At 35.7% G+C, this 20,107-nt stretch overlaps 1 protein-coding gene across 18 annotated transcripts in view; it reads right to left on the reverse strand.

The window, feature by feature from the left end:
• Positions 1-20,107, reverse strand: part of Adam22 (ADAM metallopeptidase domain 22) — a 218,676-nt gene that overhangs the window by 103,144 nt on the left and 95,425 nt on the right. For all 18 annotated transcript variants that reach the window (XM_078040466.1, XM_078040465.1, XM_078040475.1 and 15 more), the window contains exon 4: positions 12,424-12,490. In XM_078040466.1, the coding sequence (XP_077896592.1) occupies positions 12,424-12,490 (67 nt within the window). The remainder of the gene's footprint in view (positions 1-12,423; positions 12,491-20,107) is intronic.

Consider the following 20,107-nt stretch of genomic DNA (forward strand, 5'->3'; position numbering starts at 1 on the left):
CACTGGAAAGCAAGAATTTTTATCAATAAACAAGAAGATAGCCGTAGTTTAGGATAACACCAAAGGAATAAGCTGGGGTTTTGTTTGTTTGTTTTAAACCAGTTAAAACTTATCTAAAACAATACTCTACAACTTGCTGTTCAATTATAAATACAGTTCACCCTGATTTTAAAAAGAAATTGCAGTAGTAGACTTGCAAAGACATTATGTAATAAAAAAGCTGATTTGATGATTAGAATTACAATAGAAAATATACTCTATTATAATTAGTTCTATATATAGAAATACCATTAGCGCCACTTCAATTTTTTAAAAAACTTGTAGCTGAAAATGTCTTTTAATTCTATAGATAACATCTTGAATATTAACAGATGAAATAACTTTGAAACTTAATTGGGGGTAAAAATCTTATACCAGAAAGAAAATAAAGGGCCTTTCTACTTGATAGGTTACAAATGGAGCTCAGGAACAGAACCCATGCTGACAGCAGCTGTCACTTTTCATTTTTCCTTACTCCTAGCCCTAGGATGCCTGACCTGTATCAACTGGTAATGGGCCAATATATTTTCTGCAGGCTACAGAGTTAAGACCACTTGGAATCTTCACGATGCCATTAGGGCAACTGATGCATTATACATGATGATGGACCTTGAGCAACCTTGCTTCGGTCCCAAGAGAAAGCAAAATTTACTTAATCCCCAAAGAATTTTTTTTTTCCTATAATGTAAAAAGAATTAAATAATGAAATATGAGACCTTCCTGAAACCACACTGATTACAAGATGGCAGAGGAGCATATGTCTGCCTGAGCCTGCCAGGGGGAAAATGCACACACCAGCAAGCTCATCGGGGAGACTCTAAATTCACAGATGCCTAGTGTGGACAAAAAGTAAAGTTAGGAGACATACCTAGAATAACTAATGCTACAAGTGAGGAGGAAACAAACATTTGCTCAGTTTATAAATCTTTGTTTATAAGATTTTTGTAGCTCTTATATTCCCTTCCTATATAGAGAGTATTGAGAAAGGCAAGGGAGGGGGTGAAAAGGAACAGGAAGTAGGGGGATGGGCATTTTAAAGCACCTTGGCAAGGATGCAGCCACATATCTTTTAGTCTTCTAGCAGGATGATTCCACCTTTGGCTTAGATACTATTGCCTATAAAGCTACACATTTTCTCCAGATGCAGATAAATGTATACATAGGCATGAGATAGGCATAAGAACTGAGCCATATGTGTGCCATATGTAAGAGAGTAGTATATTTCAAACCATAATAGTTTAGAAGCCATGGGGCTCCCCTGTAATGCACAATGCACAATCCAATTCCCACGGAGAACAAAGGACTAAAAATAAACGGAACAGTAAATAGTTGAAAAAAAAAATCAGGGCATCTTTAGAAGGCATTTGGTCCTGTTTGGAATAATGGAAATTTCACATTGGAATAAATGAGACTCATCTGAACCAATCACACCTTCAATTTATGACTTACTAAAAACAACTGCTAAAGGAGATGTAATTTCAAATGGCAGCTTCTGTGGGTGCTGTTGTTAAAATACTAGCATTCTAATTCCTTTGCTATTATAATTTTTTTCCATAGAGGTACATTATAATGGATAACAGAACAAATTCTAGCATCAACTTCCTGAGGGTTTAAGCAATTTAACTTAAGTGAAACACTTAGATTAGTGCCTGGCACACAGTAAGCACCTTATGTGTGTTTGTTATTGCTCCAACTACTACAAGTACTTTTATTATTCTTCAGTCCAGTTATTGATATTGATCCTATCAGGATATCACATGATTCTAGGAGGTCAAGAGTGTGTCAAGGGGAAATCCCTAGTAATAAAAATAAGCACTACAGGGATATACTATTTATCAATTTGTAAAAATACAAAATTTCCGGAATGATGTACTTCAGAAATATAGCAAGTCATTACATTCTTTTTATTACCATTAAGATGAGTCTTTCATTCGATGGAGAAAATACGCCTTAAGGAAAGAAAATGGGTCTGGATTTGTAAGAAGAGATTAACTCTTCCAAGCAACTAGCATTAAACCAGTAGCAGCACAGCAGTTATGTGCCCCTAAGGTAAGACTTACTCACAGAGCCTGTGAAAATAGACTGCAAAAGAAAAGGCAGGACTATGTGGCAATTATGACTCTCCCTGGGACTCTCACACACTAACCATAAAAATGTTTTTTTCTAGCTAGACTTTTATTCAGAATTTAAAACACTTCTATGAAAATATCATGGCTTTTGCACTAGTAACAGGAAATTGAGTCCTCCTTATGTTAAAATTCACTATTTTTTTAGAGAGAGTGAGAGAGGAGAGAGAGAGAGAGAGAGAGAGAATGAATTTTTAATATTTATTTTTTAGTTCTCGGCGGACACAACATCTTTGTTGGTATGTGGTGCTGAGGATCGAACTCGGGCCGCACGCTCGCCGGGTGAGCGCGCTACCGCTTGAGCCACATCCCCAGCCCAAAATTCACTATTTTAAATGAAAGTATTTAAAAATGAGCAGAAGCTTAAACCCACAGGACACAAAGCACAAGGTTTCCTGTGCTAGCCCTATTCGCAATTACATGGTCATCTCTAAATAAAAAGCTCCTGGAATTGAATTCCTCGACCATCCTCAAAATTTCATAATTTCATATTAAATTACCATAAGATTAAATCTACTTTATGTGTGTATATGTGTGTCTACATGTGTATATACATGCATGTGTCTATATATATTTATATATATATATATGAAAGTCTATATCTCATTTATGTAGGATCTTCATATGCTGAAGTTCTTTAAAAAATCACTTTATGACAGCAGTAAGAAGCTAATGAAGTAATTAAAATATAATAAAATTTAGAGCTAGTCTAGCATAGTTAATAAATTGTATAAAGTAGATATGTTGGCAAATACATATTTTTAATTCATTCTAGTTTTATTAATAATCTACAGGCATTAAATCAGGGTTAAACTATTTCAAAGAAATGGACTTGAAAAGAAATTTTTCCAAGTCATCTAATTTTAAAACTTGTTTATTTGTGGTTAACATGATTTTATTAGTGAAAAATAAACCATGTGCATAGATATGCCATCTCAAGTTTTCTCTCCTGGGAAAGAGAACCTAGATGAGGAACCTGGATATGCATGCCACATCCTGTACCACCTGCTCCTGAAGTTCCCCTTTATCCTGCACCAGAGGTTCTGCTCCCAGAGTTCATGCTCAGTGGTGAGAGCCATTAACCTAAATTTCTCAGAAAGTGCAGCAAGAAAAAAATACAGAATCAAACATACAGATCTGCCAAATCTCTCTCTCACTGCTTCATTCATCACTTGGGATCACTTAAACAACTTTATTTACACACTCTGTTAAAGAATCTATGTTCCCATAACTGAGAAAATGGAGACCAAAAGCCACCTCAGTTTATGGTGTGTATATCTAAATAAAGCTGTTTCAAAGAAAAATCTCAGTTACCATGGCAGCAGGAGACCCTTCAAGGATTAACTGAGGGTCTTCAATTGACACTCTGTCCATCAGCCAGCCTTAAAATGCACATCACTGAGTTTCTCTACTTGGATAGAGGCCTCCCCATCTCCCTGGAGTCAAGGAAAATGCTTGAAACTTGGATTAGAAATTTAATGATAAAATTAGAAGCTTAAGTGACAACTTCTATAAATAGATCTATTTTTAAAAAATCCTTTCTAAAATCATCTTCCCAGGCCACGTGACTCAACTCCTGTCTAGGTGACTAAGTATTATCCAAGAGTCTCTTGGAAAAGCTACTGTAGTGAGAACTCAAGATAGAAAGCATTCTTCTCAAATGTAAGGTAAAGTTGTAAATAAGAAAGTCATCTTGGAAGAAAAATGCTGCTGCTGAGTTGTTCTAAAAAAAATTAAAATAGGAAAAATGAGACAGAAAAAGCTTCAGTATAGATTACTTGGCAACAGTGACTACTGCTTGCATTTCATCTCAAAGGCAGCCTACAAAACAAAAAGATAACCTAAAATGCTACATGAAAAAAGGTCAGGTCTCTACTTTAGAAGACTGATTGCTGATGCAATGGTGTAGATGGCTCTGTATTAATGTATGTAGCAAAATTTACTGCACATCAAAGCCTGGTTTTTCTTTCCTTCTTAATCACTTACTTGTCTTGTTTTATAAAAAGATTCTGTATAGTAATGCAGTTTTGAGAATCAATAAGGAAACTCAATATCCAGGATAAACAAAAGCAGACTAACTCTGTTCATCTTTTCTGCTGTAATAAATATATATGAGACAATTTTGACAGTTTAATAGCTAATTTTGTATTTGTGTGGCCAAAAAAGGAAACATTTCAAGCATTTCTGTACTATTCATATATATGAAATGGAATTTGAGAAAAATCTGTTTCATAAAAGGATATGCTAAGGAAAGGTCTTGTTATTTTAAAATTGAAGCAAAAATGCAGAATGCAATCCCTAACCTACATCTTACATAAACTAAATTCTGTCACAAATGACCAACTGAAAACATTTGTTACTTAAGAAAGGCATCCACAACATTATATCAAACATATAATTATAAAAAAAAACATATAATTATTTGTGATTTTTTAACACATAAAATATCTTAAAAACATATTAAGAAACATTATTTCTTTAACACATAGTACCCTTTTTGAATTATCTGAGTGTTCCTTGTAGAAAAATCTAGAAAAGAAGACAAGAGAAATCTTGAGTATGTTTAGAGATCACAAGAAATTTTTTATCAATGCACTGAGGTTTATAGGAACTACAAAGTTGCTGAACTATTTATTGTTTTGACAGTCACATATTTAAAGATTTCTAAATGATTTCTTACATCCATATTCTATAGTATTGTTTTTTCTGTCATTGGCACATTTATTGTGGAAAACAAAAAGATGAAGGCAAAATTTTAAAAGGGCATCACTTTTTTAAGAAGGAAGAAATTTGACTTTAGAAATGAGTTCAAAGGGGATTTGGAGACACCGCTGGAAGCAGAGGAGCCAGCCAGGAGATGGTGTTGTGCTAAGTTAGAAATCTTTCATGGCACTGCAGCCCCAGGGGAGAAAGATGGATGTGAGCAGCAGGACAAAAACCTTTCTGCAGAAAAACTCAAACTTCCTCCTTGCTTCTAAATCAACTGCCCTATTACTCTGTTTCCAGAAATGACAGTGGCCATTTCAGTTCCATTCAAAATATTTTAATGTCAATTATACCACATTTTATTAGAACAAAAGGTTTCCCTGGAGTCACAATAACCTCTCTCACCCCTAAGTAGACACTTTCTCCTCTAACACCTGCTCCCCAACACTCATCATTCTCTTCCATTCCTTAACCCATTTCCAGACTTCAACCTTGACCCACACTCAGATTCTTATCCATCTTTCTACTGCTGCTATGAACACAATTAAGATTCTGAGATAATGATTCCTGAGTGCACTGCAATCAAATGATCGAGTAACCAGTCAATGGCCAGGCCAAAGTCAGTATTATGTAATGAGTGTGTCTGTACACTCAACCTTAAGATATACCCTAATCCAGAGACAAGCTGGAATACTCATGTATAGTAGTTTAGAAACAATTCAAACTAATAAAAATAGGCACTTAGTGGCCATTGCTTTTGATATTATCAGAGATCAAATAATTTAACAAAAATATTATCAAAACTAATAATATTGATGACTGGAAATGATCTCTCATTGGTGACATAATAAATCATGTCTTTACAATGACATCAAGTTTTACTTTTTGACCCCCAGAAAATATACTCCCTCTCCATCAATGAATGTTCTTAGCATATGAAAAGAATTTACCATTTCTCTCCCAGCCTTCTAAAACTAAGGCCATTTCCCCCACGATGTTCTTCAGTGAACAACAACAGGCTTTGCATGGGAGTTTGTCTTTATCATTTTTGCCCAAAGCAACTGACTTTACAGAAAAATTACCTAATGCATAATCAAATCTGAGAGAGATACCTGAAGGGTCTTTAAACAGGCTATTCAGTCTTAGAATGAAAGGCTATAAAGAAGTAATTACTGGGAATATCCAAAATGAGTTAGATGGGTATACAAAAACAATAAATAGCAACTGTAGTGGTGGCACACACCTGTATCCCAGATACTTGGGAGGTTAAGGCAGGTAGATGGCAAGTTTTAGGCCAGCCTCCAGAACTTAGGTAGAGCTATCTTCTTATATTTAAGAAAAAAGAAAAAGAAGAGAAAGAAAGAGAGGAAGGGAGGAAAAGAAAAGAAAGGGCTCAGGATGTAACTAAATGGTAGAGGGCTTGTCTAGCACATATGAGAACCTAGGTTTGATTCCTAATATGGAAAAAAAAGAAGGAAGAAAGGAGGGAGGGAAGGAGAGAGAGAGGGGGGGGAGGGAGGGAGGAAGGAGGAAATAAGGAAAGAAAAAGAAGGAAGGAAGGCAGAGAAGGAAGGAGGGGACAAATAAAATACATTTCAACTTGTACGACTATCCTAGTTTATGTAACGTAGCTCTGGAGTTAGGTAATCTAAGATTCAAAATACAGCTCCACTACTTACTTACTGCTTTGCTTTCTATAAGCTATGTAACTTCTCTATGCCCTGGTTTCTGTAAAGTAGGGTAATAGTTACATTTATAATCACAGATTGTTCTGAGGTTGGAATACAAATATGCCTACCACATTGTTCAGTAATAAATGTTATTTGTTATTATTAGTAGTATTATAATACTGAGCCTATATAACTGGAAATTTCAAAATTTTCAAATAACCAGAATACTGGCAGCTTTCAGTTGTTAGACATAAAAACTAGCTAAATATGAAACAGAAAACTGAATTCTTTAGGCTCAGTTGCCACTATTCACCAATTCCAGTTTCCTTTGTCTTATAAATCTAGAGCCACAGATGTCCACAATCAAAATAAAAACTATATTCCCAAAGGATTCTGATTAGTTAAGGCTTTTTATTAGTTAAGGGTTAGGGTTAGTTAATTCTTTTTAAAGTCCTTATTAATCACATAATACTTCTCCCTAAATAGAAGGGTAAATTTAGAACTTAATTTTTGAGTGAATGTGAAACAAATATAAATGAAAGATGAGATTATGAATATGCCTTAATAAAGGAACAAATAGTATCTATCTTCTTTACAAATAAAGACTATCTTTGTAAGCTTGGGAGAAATTTTTTTAAATAAAAGTTTCAATAAAACTTTTTAAATCAGTATTATGCGTACCTATCTGACCAATGAAACATAAAACCCAGTAAATAATAAAAATTGTTGTTAACCCCTTGAGTCCTAAGTTTCTAAATTTGCAAATACGCCAGTGAAACTGACATGGGTACATTAAAATAGGCAGCAAATCAGGGCTGGAGTTGTGGCTCAGAGGAAGAGTGCTCACCTAGCATGCATGAGGCACTGGGTTTGATCCTCAGCACCACATAAAAATAAAATTAAGGTATTGTGTCCACCTACAACTAAAAAATAAACGTTTAAAAAATAGGCTGCAAATCATAATCTAAAGCTTATATATCCTTTGTTATCATTAAGAATGCTAATACAATACACAATGGAATATTACTCAGCAATAAAAGAGAATAAAATCATGGCATTTGAAGGTAAATGGATGGAGTTAGAGAAGATAATGCTAAATGAAATTAGCCAATCCCAAAAAACAAATGCTGAATGTTTTCTATAATATAAGGAGGCTGATTATAATGGGATAGAGAGAGCGGGCATGGGAGGGATAGAGAACTCTAATCAAACTATAATCCAATCAAAGTTGTTTTTTTAAAGGGAGAAATATCCTCTGGCACAAGAGTTTGGATGAAGTTCCTATTTACTATTTCCCTGATTTGATAGGCTAAAGGGTGCAGAAACCATCAACAAAGAAAATGCAATTCTTAGGCTGCAAAATCAGCAGAATGTGCAATAAAGTCAGTGCTTTGTCGATTGTATGTATGTATACAGAGAGGTGGGAAGGAAAGGGAGGGAGCATGGGGTTATTAATGATGGTGGAATGTGATGGACATTATTATCCAAAGTACATGTATAAAGACACGAATTGGTGTAAATATACTGTGCATACAACCAGATATATGAAAAATTGTGCTCTATATGTGTAATAAAACTTGTAATGCATTCTGCTATCATATATAAATTTTAAAATTTTAATTAAAAATAAATAAATAAATAAAATGATAATACAGAAATTTAAAAAAAGGAATGACAATACAGATTGTCCTTTAAATAGAACGCTGGGGCATTATAGTATCTTTTCCATATATAAACATCCCACAAACAGGAGATTGGGCAAATATGATATCTGGGAGGATGGGACAACATGGGCTAGGGAACAATCACTGAAATGTATTTCATTTTATTCTAAATATAAAAGTGAAATCAACCCTAAATATCTAGACTGTGGGAAACTGCATAGGATAAACAATCTGGTTTCTTCAGCAAATAAATTACAAAAAGAAAGATAAATTTTAAAATCTATTTTATAAAACCTCAACAGGCAAAACTAAATTACAAAGATACATACCTCAGTGATAAAACTCTACAGGAGGGGGTACTCATAAAATCAGATTGGTGTTTGCAAGTGTCACTGGAGGTGCAGGGCTTGGGTATATGAAGCAGCAGGTGCAAGAGCTGGCCAAGCTCTATGGCTTGAACTGGACAGAGGATGTAAAGGTGCATGCTTTTAATTAATCAACCTATACGTTGTTTGACATGAGTTTCTGTGTTGGTGTTATATTTTTACAACTAAAAATATTTTTAAAATAAAACTATAATCTGAAAGATTCACCAAAGCAGCTATTACAAATTTTTTCATACTAATGTATTTCTTTTCCCGCATTCACACTCACACCCTTAAATCAAATGCACTGCATCTGTGCAATAAAGTCAGTGTTTTGTGGAGTTTTCACAAAAATTCTATGGCACTTAAAAAGAACCATTTAATATCCTGGCTTCTGGCCACTGTTTAAATCTGGCATGATGATTTTGACTATAGTTTTGCTTCTTCAAGACATATATGTCCATGTTTATGACAACCAACACACACAAAAAAATTCTGAATTTAGCTTTCATTTCATATACCCTTTTTCATTTACCTCAGTCCTAAGACAAATGTCAACTTTAAAAAACAAACAACAATGAAGACAAAAAAGAAAAACACAACAAAAATTGTAAGTCTCTTAAGGAAGGTTCTGTGAGCTAAATTATATTCCCCCTCCAATTCCTATGTTGAAGTCCTAACCCCCAGAACCATAAAAAGACATAGGAGAAGACAATGCACAAGCCCAGAATAAACCCTGGGCACCTTGATCTCAGACTTCTCACCTCCAAAATTATGAGATAACAGATTCCTATTATTCTATTATGGCAACCATAGCAAACTAAGACAGAAAGCAAAGAAAAGGTAGAAAAAATTAAGGCTTTCTTTTTAAAAAGGCAGTAGAGAGAAAGAAAACAAAAAAGTACGAAATGTTACAATTTTGTTTGACCTATAATAAATAATGAAAAGAAAAGTTTAAGAGAATTCTGAGTTATTAACAAAAAAAGAGTACTCAACCAGATTCCACAAAAAAAAGGAAACATCCCAGAGAACTAAGAACAGAGGGCAGGACATGAGGAGACCAGCAGAGAAGTAATTGACTACTGGCTTTGGATTTTATGAGCAGATTGAGCACTTTCAATATGGTTCCTGGAAAAAAACCAGGGGAAATTTTTGAGTGAGATTTTTAAATGGACTGGAAACATAATGGAGGTGATGGGTGAAATCAAAGTTGTTTTCTTAAAGGGAGAAATATCCTCTGGCACAAGGGTTTGGATAAAATTCCTATTTACTATTTTCCTGATTTGATAGGCTAAAGGGTGCAGAAAACCATCAACAAAGAAAATGCAATTCTCAGGCTGCAAAATCAGCAGACTGTGGAATAAAGTCAGTGCTTTGTGGATCGTATGTATGTATACTCATGGAGGCTTACAACCTCAGAGCAGGGTACACTTTGCTGATTAAGTGTGAGTTTCCTAAAAAGGATATTACAGCAAGGAAGGCAGACAGCTGTTTGTTGGATCCACCCTACATGCTCATACTTGCATTCCACCACTCCCCTGACAGACATAGAAAGAAATGGATAGGAAACTGCCTGGTTTTTCTCCTCTTCAACAAAGCAAGAAGAGATAACCACATTTAGAAAAACTGTGTCATACAAACAAGAGAAGTGAATCAAATAAACAGGGGTGAGAACAAAAGGAAACAGAGACTCTAACTCTAGGTAACTTTTTTCAAACTATAAGCAAAATTACTCCATTCTCCTATGTCCTACCTAGAAGTATCTGATATGCTTTTCTGCAGGAAGGCAGTGATTTAGATCAACCATACAATTATCCTTAAGCTGGAATAATTTTGTGGAGGGACTAGCCTAATTATTATATTTAGGTCACTTGTAAAAATAAACAGGTTTTGTTTTTAAGTCTGTATCAGTTAGAAATGTATTGATAATGGGGCTGGGGATATGGCTCAAGCGGTAGCGCGCTCGCCTGGCATGCGTGCGGTCCAGGTTCGATCCTCAGCATACCAACAAACATACCAACAAAGATGTTGTGTCCGCCGAGAACTAAAAAATAAATATTAAAAATTCTCTCTCTCTCTCTCTCTGTCTCTCCTCTCTCACTCTCTCTTAAAAAATAAATAAATAAATAAAGGCATGCTATCTAAAAAAAAAAAAAAAAAGAAATGTATTGATAATGTAGGTTGAGCATACCTTATCTGAAAATCCATGACCAAAATGTTCCAAATCCAAAAATTTCTGATCATCAAAACAAAACATTAAAAGTTTTATATTTTATCACATTTTGGATTTTGGAGTTTGGGTTAGAGATGTTCAACCAGGAAAAATCTATTCAAATATTCCAAAGTCCAGAAACATGAACTCTGAAACACCTCTGATTGCAAGCATTTCAGGTAGAGACTTATTTACTAGCAAAATGTTGTAATGTCTGAAATTTGCTTTCAAATACACAAAGTTATTGTAATGTTGATAGCAGCTGACGCTGGAAATGGATGTGAGAGAGGTTCATTATATTTTAGCTTCTGTATGTTTGACATTTTCCATAATAGTTTTCATGGGCTAAGGGTACAGTTCAGTAGTATAGTATATACTATATCTGGCATGTATAAGGTCTTGAGTCTAATCCTAGCACCACAAAAGAAGAAGACGAAGATGAAGACAAAGAATAATTATTCTAGTTAACATATAAAAATAATTTAAAATTCAATTTCCTCTGGTATGGTTAAATAGAAAAATGTAATTTATTTTGGTTATCAAAAACAGAATTCAATTTGAATAAAAATCTTTTTATCATAATACAGGTTAAATAGGAAAATGGTGAACATAGGCTTTATATGAAAACAACTTAGGAAAATGTTCACAATATGTTACAGCATTTACTAAAGAACAAGCAAGATATAATATTATAGATACGTATGGTACTATAAAAAAAATATAAATATGTGAGACAAAAAACACTAAAAGGAAATGTAACAAAATGGAAACAAATTTAACCTCGCTCGCTACTTACAAGTTTTCTAAATAAGAATGTATCAAATTTTTATTCAGCAAAAGAAACACGGACAAATGATATATCATCAGATAAGGTAGAATAGAATGTGTGAACACTTTAGAACAAATGTACACTTGGCCAAACTCACATTGAACAGAAGGTCTACACATCAGTACTCTTGGTCTCCTATGTCCTAACGTACACCATTAGTCCATCATTACCCTGGGGAAAAACACATTCTCTCCCTCTGGAGGAGGCTTTTACTTGTATTTCAAGGTTTTCAGAGCTTACCTGTTATAGCCAGTATTCTGAGATACACCTTCAGGTATTTTAAATTCCCTGAAACATCTAGTAGGTCTAATGATTTTATACTTTAATTGGGGAATTAAAAATGCAAAGCCACACACTTATTCTGAACCTGAGATCTCACTACATCTTTTTTTTTTTTAGTTGTAGATGGACACAATATTTTTATTTTATTTTATTTTATTTTTATGTGGTGCTGGAGATTGAACCCAGTGCCTCACGCATGCTAGGCAATCACTCAATTACTGAGCCACAACCCCGGCCCTTCACCACATGATTCTCAAGAATTAACCTTAAAAGCAAATTCCAAAAATTATTTTCTGTAACATAATCTAAAAAAGAACTACTTGCAACTACCTTAGTCCTACAAAATATAACTATAATAATTGACAGTGTGCTAAGAATTTTTTTCTAATAACTGAAAGTTTCATTTTTTTAAAAAAATATTTTCAAACCTCAAAACCATCCTTTAGATGTATCACTGAAAATTGAAATCACGTGCAGTAGTGTATTGAAGAGTTTCAAAATTTCCTCCAAAAGAAGGAAAATTCACTTACTTTGCTTTGCACAGTCTTGCCTCCATGTTCGATGTGCCTCTCTATGTAATCCGAGGATAACAAATCACTGCAATGACAAGAAGAAAAGATGACAAAAGAGCACCGGTAAAGTCTATGAAGATCAGAATCAAGTTCACACACATCTGCTTTAACAATTCTTTAACTATATTTTAAAACAAAATCCACACATTATAGGAACAGAAAGAACAAACCCAGGATTTCTAAAAGGAGAGGAGGTTGAACTGGCTATCCCACCTGTCATCCAGTTGCTCAACAGCAGATTGCCTGGGTCCAGGCAGTAATTCTAGGAAACTACTGTAAGCACACCTTTTTTCTCCCCTTGCACTAGAGATTGAACTCAGGGCGCTCTGCCACTGACCCATACCCCCAACCCTTTTTACTTTGTGTTCAGGTCTTGCTAAGTTGCCCTGGTTGGCCGGGAATCTTGGGTCCTCCTTCCTGCCTCAGACCAGAGTAGCTAGGATTACTAGCATGCACTACACACAGCTTCAGCACACCATTATTTTAAAGACATTTTATTCTTGTTTTTTCAAACTTCAGCTTTTTATCAAAAAGTTTTAATTGACTACTATATCTTATCATTTCTTTACGAGTTAACGTGTAATACTTTTATCTGACAAATTACTAGTTTCCATCACACACACAAAAAAAGAGGGGAAAATTAAAAGAAATGAAAAGGAATGTGCCATAAGCATTTTAAAATTACTTTCTTTTTAAGCCTCTTCTCAACAATACCTTCTTATATAAACTTAAATATTCATAGAACCTTAATACGCTTTAATCCCATATATGTGAAAAATTTTCCCTTTTAAGAGAAGTACCGCAAGACACACTTTCTATAAGAAGTCTTTAATTTTTTAAAAGCAGTAAAATATTAGTAAAATTGTCATCAATAAATAAAAATACATGAAGTTAATAAATTTATTTTTTTTAAAGAGAGAGTGAGAGGGAGAGAGAGAGAGAGAGAGAGAGAGAGAGAGAGAGAGAGAATTTTTAAAAATATTTATTTATTTTTTAGTTTTCGGCGGACACAACATCTTTGTTTGTATGTGGTGCTGAGGATCGAACCCGGGCCGTACGCATGCCAGGCGAGTGGGCTACCACTTGAGCCACATCCCCAGCCCAAAGTTAATAAATTTATAATGTTACTCTATTTATAGTCATTGAGCCAACTAAAAAATCTTTCTTCAAATACTCTGTAGGTTTCTCAGCCAAAATTGTCACAATCATAACAAAGTTAATATCTGAGCACATAGGCCCATCTTGATAAGCACCATGCCTACAATTGCTTGAAATATAAAGGGAATGTGCAAACATGCATTACATTAATGCAGGCACCATAAGGCTCTAGAATCTGATGCTTATGTTACCATTTAGGGAACCTATAATTATAGTCTAAGTCCATGCTTCATTGCTCTTGGGAATATATTTTCATATTAACTTTATATGAGACCCAGCCAGGATGCTATAAGCCTCAAGCTGCTGAAAACATAACTAAAAGTGGGTAAAACAATCAAGATATTTATCATCTTGTTAGAAATTCCAGGGCAAGTGTAATATGAATTTCCATTTGAGAATATTCTGTTCTGTTAATGAATATATTTGAAGTTTATAAAAATTATATACAAAACCTTTAAAACATTTTAGGTATAGATGAGTAGTTAGTAAGCAAAATTTTGTTAGATGTGGGCAGAATTCATAGGATGCTATTACTTCATAGTAAAATCTCCTATGTATTACCCATTTACAGAAAGGAATGGATACTCAAGAGAAAACTAATATATCCATTAGACACCTAGGTAATAAAAGTTCATGATATACTAAATAAGCAAGAGACACTTAACACCCAGGATACCCTAAATGTGCACAATCAATATTCTTGAGGTCTTATTTCTATCACCCACTGGTGCTACCAAGGGTTTCTCAATTTCTGACCTATTGACATTTAGGCCAGATAATTTTTTTTTTTTGTCTCGGGAGGCTATCTTATGCATTACAATACATTTACCATTATAGTATATTTATATTTAGGGTAGAAGCAGACTGCCTGTTACACATTAAATACCAGTACAGCTCCAACACACCTCAGTCATGACAGTAAAAATGTCTCCAGACATAACTAACTGTATACTGGGAGAACACTCTGGTTAAATGCAACTGCTAACATTCATTCTTGTCCCTTATGGTGTCTGTCCAAAAATCACAAATAAAACTATGAGTATTTGTCAGGTTAATTGGCATGCTACAGCTGCTGAGCAGGCATACTTGTCCTGTGTCTTTCGGATACAATAAGTGGGTGTCACTAGTTCAGGGCACCTGCTATCTGTGAGACTTGAACAAACTTTAACTCTGGTCCTCATAACCACATTATCAGCAGGGAAGACAGGTGCAACAAAGAAACAGGAAATATGAATACTCTATACTCCAGGATTAGCAGGTATGCTCCTTCTCATCCCCCTATACCCTATCCTGAATACAGGATATGCCCATCTCTTTCCTCTTATCTCTTATAGTGTGCTTAAGTTAATTTAGCAAACTGTTGCTGAGAGCCATAGCCAAGTAGGAATGACAAATGGCATTTTGCTTTGAAAGGTGACCCTGCTCAGGGATTAGGGTGGCTTCAGGTTTAGGATGGATCCTGCTGGATTTGGGTGGATCTGGGTTTAGGGTGGATCCTGCTGGGCGTATCCTGCTCCTTGAGTTCCTGTGGAGTTCTCACGGGGTTCTGAGAGTATTTGGTACGCAGAGCCCGGTGGAGGGTATGTATTTTCCCCAGAACATGCGTGTAGAGTGCCCGGGAGAGTTCGAGGAATAAAGAGTTGCTGTTGGAATCTACACGGCTTTTGTGGTGGCTCGGTTATTTTGTGCCCAGACAGACTGCGGCAAACTGTGAGTTGAGGATCTGAATTTGGTTTATGGAAGTTTTCTGCCTCCTGACCTCTGGGAGAGTTCTCCTGATAGCATACCAAGAGGCTACTATTGCACCAAAGTAGGTTTCCCACATCAGGGCACTTCAAGGGTTGGCTCATGTGGTAGCTCTGTATCAATTAATGCAACCAAGAATATGTTCAACTTTCTGCTCTGGCATTAATCAGTACAGTGGTTGACCTGTTCTCTTAATTCGCTGATCTCATGACCTATAACTTTGCTGTTATAACTGAAAATATCTCATGAAGATTAAAAATATCCCATGGTAGGGCTGAGGTTGGCTCAGTGGTAGAGCACTTGCCTTGCATGTGAGGTGCACTGGGTTTGATCCTCAGCACCACATAAAAATAAATAAAATAAAGGTATTGTGTCTACAACTTAATTTTTAAAAAATATTCCATGATTTTAAAAAAATTCTTGGTATTTCTTTGAAAGAATGAGAAAACACTTAAAACTCAAAGCACCTAACATTTATATTCTCTAGTATCTTAAGCAAGAATTACATTACATGACCACACCTAAACCAATTCTTTAACAAGGACATTTGTCTCTGAACAATCAAGATTCAGCTCCCTGGCCTCCTCTGCACATGCTGACTTCTCAAGAGAGTTGAACAATATTTCAAAAATTTCCAAAGGTTTCTGACAAAATAGTGAAGCAGAACAGTAAAGATTTGCCTTTAACAAAACTAGTAATTGCTACAGCATCCACAATGCACCCTGTTAACCAAACCCAGACCCCAAACAAGCCCACAGCTAAAACAGAAGAGGTGGCAGCCAGATTTTTGCAAAAGTCAATCCCCTGGCCTTGCTACCAGTCTGAAACAACTGCCTCAGGCCTCAGAAGTGGGAGAGAAACACTACCACAAAGAGGAAGTGTTTATTAGCTCACCCAGCCAGGTTCCTTCTCTGGGGAATCTGAAAGAGTAAATGCGGGCAGGGTGGGGGTGGGGTGTGGTAAAGGGAACAACTTTCAGCTGATAAAAGAAAGAGAAGCAGAAAGAGTGAATAGCAGAGTGAAGGCCCCAAATCTCTGCAGCTGAAGTCCATGAACCCAAAACAGTCTATCCCTACTGTTGGGCATACCTGGGATCCTATCCCCCTCACTGTCACAAGAGTAAATCCCCATTATGGAGCTTGCATAAATGAAATCAAAAGCACCTAAGTGAAACAATCCACAGAGGATAGCAATTGTAGCAGTAGTAATAGCAATAATAATTTTTTTAAAACACAATTTTCAAGTCTTCCAGGTTTTCAAATTTCAAGGGAACATTGTCCTTTGAATTATAAAATCTAGGCATTAAGAGAGCATGAGTCACTGCAGGAATGTAATTACAGCAAAGAAAAACACTCTGCTGGGGAATTATGCAGCTATTTCAACCAAGCCTCTATATCTACAAGATTTGATAGAAAAGGCTCCATGTAATTTAAACCAAAAACAGTCCCTGCAATTTGGTTTTGTTTGTTTGCAGTATTGTGAAAGTATGCTAAGTATTGTTATTTTAATTATTAGGCTTGAAAAACCTCCTATTTAAGATGCCACTGTTCCTTCTACTGAACCATAAAATCCTCCTTACCTCCATCAAGTCTGAGAACACAAGTAAATTTCTTGAAGCCTCCTGAAGTAGATAAAATCAAAACTACCTGCTCTTCTTTTCCTTAGAACATCATTATGTATTGTTCAGTGAGGATCTTCTTATGTCATGGTAAGTGGAGAAAAACAGAGGATCTCCTTAGCATAGAAGTTTTACCTCACTGTAAGTGGATAAGGTAGAATTCACTCCATGATAACAGCTTATTCAATACTGATTGATATGTGTGAATGCTTGTGACCTTTGAAAGACAGAAATAAAACCATTTTCAATCAAATTCTAAAGGCTACTCATTTTCTAAAGGCAGAGATGGTTTTAAATTAAAAATGTATTCTCACAACACTTTATTTTCATTTACATGCCATAAGAAGCCTGGAATAAGCAAAACAAATACTATGTAAACATCTTCAGTCATAATAATGATTATCCTTTGTCTAGTGAGCAACTCATGAACCAGAGGCAGCTAGTACAATACAAAAGTTTGGAGTGCATTTGATTTTTCCATCTAAAACCTCTGCCATTTACTAGCTGTATAATGTTGGTCAAGTTATTTAGCTATTATGAATACAATTTGCCATGTTTAAAATTGACATCATAAAGTTGGTATAGTATTAAATCAGAACATAAGCACTATCAATAACCAATGACCCACTACCATTTTGTCACTGCCATTCATCTCTTCTTTTCAACGTAAGCCAGTTTACATTCCATGATCCATAATGGTAATTGCCCAGCCACACACACTAGAAAGTTCCTTATGCCCTCCTGTTCCCTTTCCATTGTACTAATGTGACTAAACATCAAGTGTGGTAAACTTAACTTTTCTATAAAGCAAAGTCTAACTCCAAGAAACAGAACATCTGAGCATCACAGGTTCAATTAGTTGTAAATAGATGCTTCAATACAACTTTGCCCATAAGCCCATTACATTCTAATCTCTTACTCTGAGAAAACCCTTCTGAACCCTTCTCCATCAATCTTCAGAATGGTCCTACATCACTAGCCCCTAATGATAACCTGGCTTTTCTATTTTCAACAGGAAAATGGGAACATTTTGAACACTGCCTCACCTTTCTAATCTATTTACACCCCTGTTTCTGAGCCAGTCTCTACTAGGATGTTGAACAGGCATCTAAGACTCAACATATTTGATGCATAAGTTTCCTAACCAAATCCTAGTATTCTATTTTATATTTAAAATGTATCATTAAGTAATAATTCGACTTTGAAGAAAACTAGGGGACATCACCCTAACCAAACAATCCCCACAGTGACATCACCAGTATTGGAACAAACCAAAATCATGTGCTTCTGAAGTGAGGCACTAAGGAGGACATATCATTTATTATAGTCACAATAAAATGCATAAGAAAGCAACTAATGAATGAACAACAACAAAATCTGATATTGCAATAATTTTCAAAGAAACAGCTTCAGAGCTAAGATTAAGTCAAGGTGCTGCCAACAAAATGTCCCCTCAAGTCCAAGTCCAGTCAAGTCAAGGATGTGGCTGTACAGCCTTTTGCTAAGACCTTGGGAAGACATAGGGCTGTTTCATCTGCACCACATCATCTATCTAAAAGAGTTTCTAAGATTCATAAGACCTGCCTCCTCAGCAAGACAAAAGGGTTTCTAAGGGTGTGTGTGTGTGTGTGTGTGTGTGTGTGTGTGTGTGTGTATGTGTGTTTCTGGGAATCAAACACAGGAGGTCACACATGCTAGGCAAGTGCTCTACCAATAAGCTACATCTCCAGGGCCCCTGAGAATCTTAAAAGTTCCAAGAATTGAAATTCTTGAAGGATATCACATAGAATTTTAATTCACAGTAAAGAGTGGAGAGGGGCCTAGCTCAAAAAAAGACTTGCATATGTAGTTTTAACTAATAAGGTAAATACAAATGAGATTCACATGAAACTGGCCAAGTTTTTAAGAGAATTAGATCACTGGGTCCACCAATAGCTTGGACCAAAATGAACAGTTAGTTCAAACCTTCTACAAGTCATGAAAGCAAATCTAGAAAGTTATTTAACTTGAAGCCTGGGACATTTCTTATGGAAAGATATTGTGACTCAGAGTAGAGCCAAGAACCACAAAGTACCATTTCCAGGAAGCAGAACAAAGCCTTAATCAATATACATTCCCTTTCCCAGAGACAGAAGGAACTTGAGACTTATCTGTATCAATATCAGAATTTCAATGAACCAGTGACTATGTAGTAGCTCCTCTTTCCACCCTTTTGGAACAGTATTATCTCATGCAGTCATTCTCTCCCTCTTGCTCCTGCATCTTGAGTGTGTGGAGAATAGATAACTTATCTTTTCATTTCAAAGTTCTGTACTGTACCTTCCCTTCCCCATGCAAGTAGTCTTGTTCACACTTGGGCCAGATTCAGATGACAAAAACCTGAACCTTAAGTCTACTCCTGATGCCACAAAGAAATGAGATATTTCAGGGGTCTTTGAAGGAATTCAGTATACTCTGTATATGTGAAAAAATGTGAATAATTTGTGGCCAAAGGATGGATTATGGATGATGTTAAACAGCTACAAATTCTTTGTCATTCTTCTCATGCAAAGTATAGAGCCATTTCTCCTCCCTTTGAAACTGAACTGACCCTCATACAAAGAGGCAGGAATGATACTATGTAACATCTGAGATCTGGAACTCTCTTTTTTTGAATCCAACCACTATTGGTTGTCAGAAAGTATAACCACATACAAAGATTCATGTATTTTTGGAGGAGAACCAAAATCCCTAGCTGAAAATCCACTTGAATTCCCAATGAATGCTGGCAACAATTTCGAACCATGTGATGGAGGCTATTTCACATTTTTCATATATAACAGTGCATCAACTAAAACGGCAAGAAGTATATCTAGGGCTGGGGGTGTGGCTCAAGCGGTAGCGCACTTGCCTGGCATGCGTGCGGCCCAGGTTCGATCCTCAGCACCACATACAAACAAAGATGCGGTGTCCGCCAAAAACTAAAAAATAAATATTAAAAAAAAATTCTCTCTCTCTCTCTCTCTCTTAAAAAAAAGAAGTATATCTACCTAGTCAACCCACAGAACTATGCAAAATATTACACTGTAAGGCAATAGGCTGATTTTGCCTCCCTATTCTAACATTCAATGACTGTTATAT

This window comes from Ictidomys tridecemlineatus, chromosome 2, assembly GCF_052094955.1.
Source record: "Ictidomys tridecemlineatus isolate mIctTri1 chromosome 2, mIctTri1.hap1, whole genome shotgun sequence".
Taxonomy (NCBI): Eukaryota; Metazoa; Chordata; class Mammalia; order Rodentia; family Sciuridae; genus Ictidomys; species Ictidomys tridecemlineatus.